The 2,618-nt window shown below is 36.6% G+C and overlaps 1 protein-coding gene across 1 annotated transcript; it reads left to right on the top strand.

Moving 5' to 3' along the window:
• The first annotated feature begins 1,520 nt into the window (after positions 1 to 1,520).
• LOC128655515 (protein BTG3-like) lies at positions 1,521 to 2,357 on the top strand. The gene has a single exon (XM_053709123.1). It carries the CDS (start codon positions 1,678 to 1,680, stop codon positions 2,224 to 2,226), a length of 549 nt encoding a protein of 182 aa, XP_053565098.1. The 5' UTR covers positions 1,521 to 1,677; the 3' UTR covers positions 2,227 to 2,357.
• The last annotated feature ends 261 nt before the right edge of the window (positions 2,358 to 2,618 follow it).

Here is a 2,618-nt window from a genome sequence, read left to right as displayed (position 1 = left end):
CCCATTTACACCTGAGACCTTGTAACACTAACAAGTCACATGACACAGGGGAGGGAAAATGGCTAATTGGGCGCAATTTGGACAGTTCCACTTAGGGGTGTACTCACTTTTGTTGCCAACGGTTTAGACATTATTGGCTGTGTGTTGAGTTATTTTGAAGGGAAAGCAAATTTACACCGTTATATAGCTTGTACACTCACTACTTTATATTGTAGCAAAATGTAATTTATTCAGAGTTGTCACATGAAAAGATATAATAACATATTTACAAAAATGTGAGGAGTGTACTCACTTTTGTGAGATAATGTATATATTTACAGGGAGCACACAATTCCCATAGACAGTAATGTAAAGGCACTTTTCAGTGCTGTTTTTCTCAAACACCCCACACCCGCCAACTTTAGTCCCTTATAACTGCCTTATGCAGTTACTTTAATTAAAAAATAAAAATGCTAATATTTTTATTTTATAATAAAGATGAATACACTGTATTTTGGGGGCAATTGGGGGACCTTTAGAAATTAACCTGAGGTCTGACCTTAATTTTTGGAATGTTAATTGATACCGCAAGCTTGAGGTAGCAATAACCAGCCACTTGTTAATGGCTGGTTATTTATCACACTCCTGCAAATGGGCGAGTTTGCCCGTTTGCGGACGTATAATAAATTAGCGCTCCACTTGCAATCTAGCCCTATGTGCGTAAAATGTCCCTCATAGAGGAAAAATATTATGGACTAATGAATTAATTCAGATTTTTTTCTTTTCTTTTTTGTTTTTCTTGTTTCTTCTTTTTGGACAGGATATTAAAGAGGAGGAAGGGGAGATTATAAAAAGTGGGGACTCAGGTTGCAAAAAGTATTTTTTTTTTTTAAATATAAACAGTTTTTATGTCTGTATTGTTTATAGGCTTATGTCTTTATTTTAAAGTATAATGCCAGTGTTTCAAGCTCTCAGAAACAGGGGTGGTTGATCTACTGTTGACATATTTTCTTTAATAGGATGGCACGTATGTAATATCATGTGTATATGGAATTTATAATTTAATTGTTCTGTACTATGTATATTTTTGAAAGTACTTTACCACATTCATGAAAATGTGGCATCATATCTGAGAAGAATAATGCAATGAATAATACATAATGAATGTTATCATTATTATTATTTTTATTTTATTTTTGGTTTTCACTGATTCCATGCTCCTCAGAACTCTTCCCTTCCCTTAAAGGACCAGTAAATACAGTAAATTTGCATAATCAACAAATGCATGATAAAAAGACAATGCAATCACACTTAGGCCCTGATATTCAAAGGTTCTACAGCTTGGAGAGAAATTGCAGTTCAGATTTCACAGATCATTTTAGAATATCTTACCCCTTTTAGAACAGTACTGGTTTGCAATGTGGCCCCAGATGGCCGCTTGACGTCAGAGAGCGGGAGGGCTGGCGGGAGAGAGCATTTTCCCCCTAGAGCATCAACTCTATCCCGTCAGCGGCAAACAACTTGGCTTCCATGAGAGATTACTGGGATCTCTCAATCTTCAGCATTTACCAGATAACCACAGAGGCAGTTTGTGTCCCTAGATGGATTCTGTCTGTGATCTGAAGGTGACCTAAAGAATCACTATTGAGCACTGTAGCATAAGACAGTCTGAACCTTCACTGATCATCAAACCAAAAGATGAAGAACGAAATTGCTGCCGTGGTGCTTTTTCTCTCAAGCCTAATAAAAAAGAATGGCAAGTTAAAAAAGGAAGAGATTGAAAGGTTTTTTAATGCCTTAACCAAATTTCTACATGATAAATACGCTGGTCACTGGTATCCTGGAACACCAACAAAAGAACAAGCGTACAGGTGTATTAGAATAAACAAGTTTCAAGGTGCCGACCCTGAACTAGTAAAAGCGTGCATTCTCTGTGGTTTAGCGTACGGCGACCTCGGTTTACCAAAGGAAATCACGCTATGGGTGGATCCATGGGAAGTGTGTTGCAGATATGGTGAAAAAAACCACGCCTTTATTGTGTCCAGCTTTGAAAGTGAGGATGAAGATAAGGCTGAAATCTCACAGAAAGTTAGTTTTGTTGCTGGTAATATTACCTCAGATTATCACTCCGGCTCCTCCTCAGATGAAGAAGTTTACGTAAACAGTAAAAAAGGAGCTTCGGTGATGCCAAACACAAATGGCAGTTGTCAGATACCAGAATTTCTGTTTCAGTCTCTACCTGCATAGAACAAGATTCCAAAGAAAAAGCATAGTTCTCAGTACAACTTTCATCCACGTTTTGCTTCTACTTATCAACACCCTCAAGGCAACAAGGTGTATGGGCATATGCCGTGGCTGCCTACAATCGTTCATAATGAAAGAAATCACTGGAGTAATCTGCATATAGTGACCAATTGTCATCACTGTTTGATTTGATTAACTAATACTGTGTGTGTGATCAGATGGACCAAACTGTCTTTTCAAGACTTATATATATATATATCTTTTTTTTTTCTTTTAATTTGATGAAAACTGGTTGCACCTTAATATATTCATAGTACTTTGGGAAACACTTTTGTTATAGTTTATATATAGATAAGTGCCTAGGATTTTTAAGATGTTGAATTATATTTATATAT

Source organism: Bombina bombina, chromosome 4 (assembly GCF_027579735.1).
Source record: "Bombina bombina isolate aBomBom1 chromosome 4, aBomBom1.pri, whole genome shotgun sequence".
Lineage (NCBI taxonomy): Eukaryota > Metazoa > Chordata > Amphibia > Anura > Bombinatoridae > Bombina > Bombina bombina.
The sequence above is the reverse complement of the archived record's forward strand: the minus strand, read 5'-3'. Positions and strand labels throughout refer to the sequence as shown.

Excerpts from the sequence above, each read along its gene's own strand:
- LOC128655515 (XM_053709123.1), top strand. The coding sequence starts at position 1,678 with ATGAAGAACGAAATTGCTGCCGTGGTGCTTTTTCTCTCAAGCCTAATA.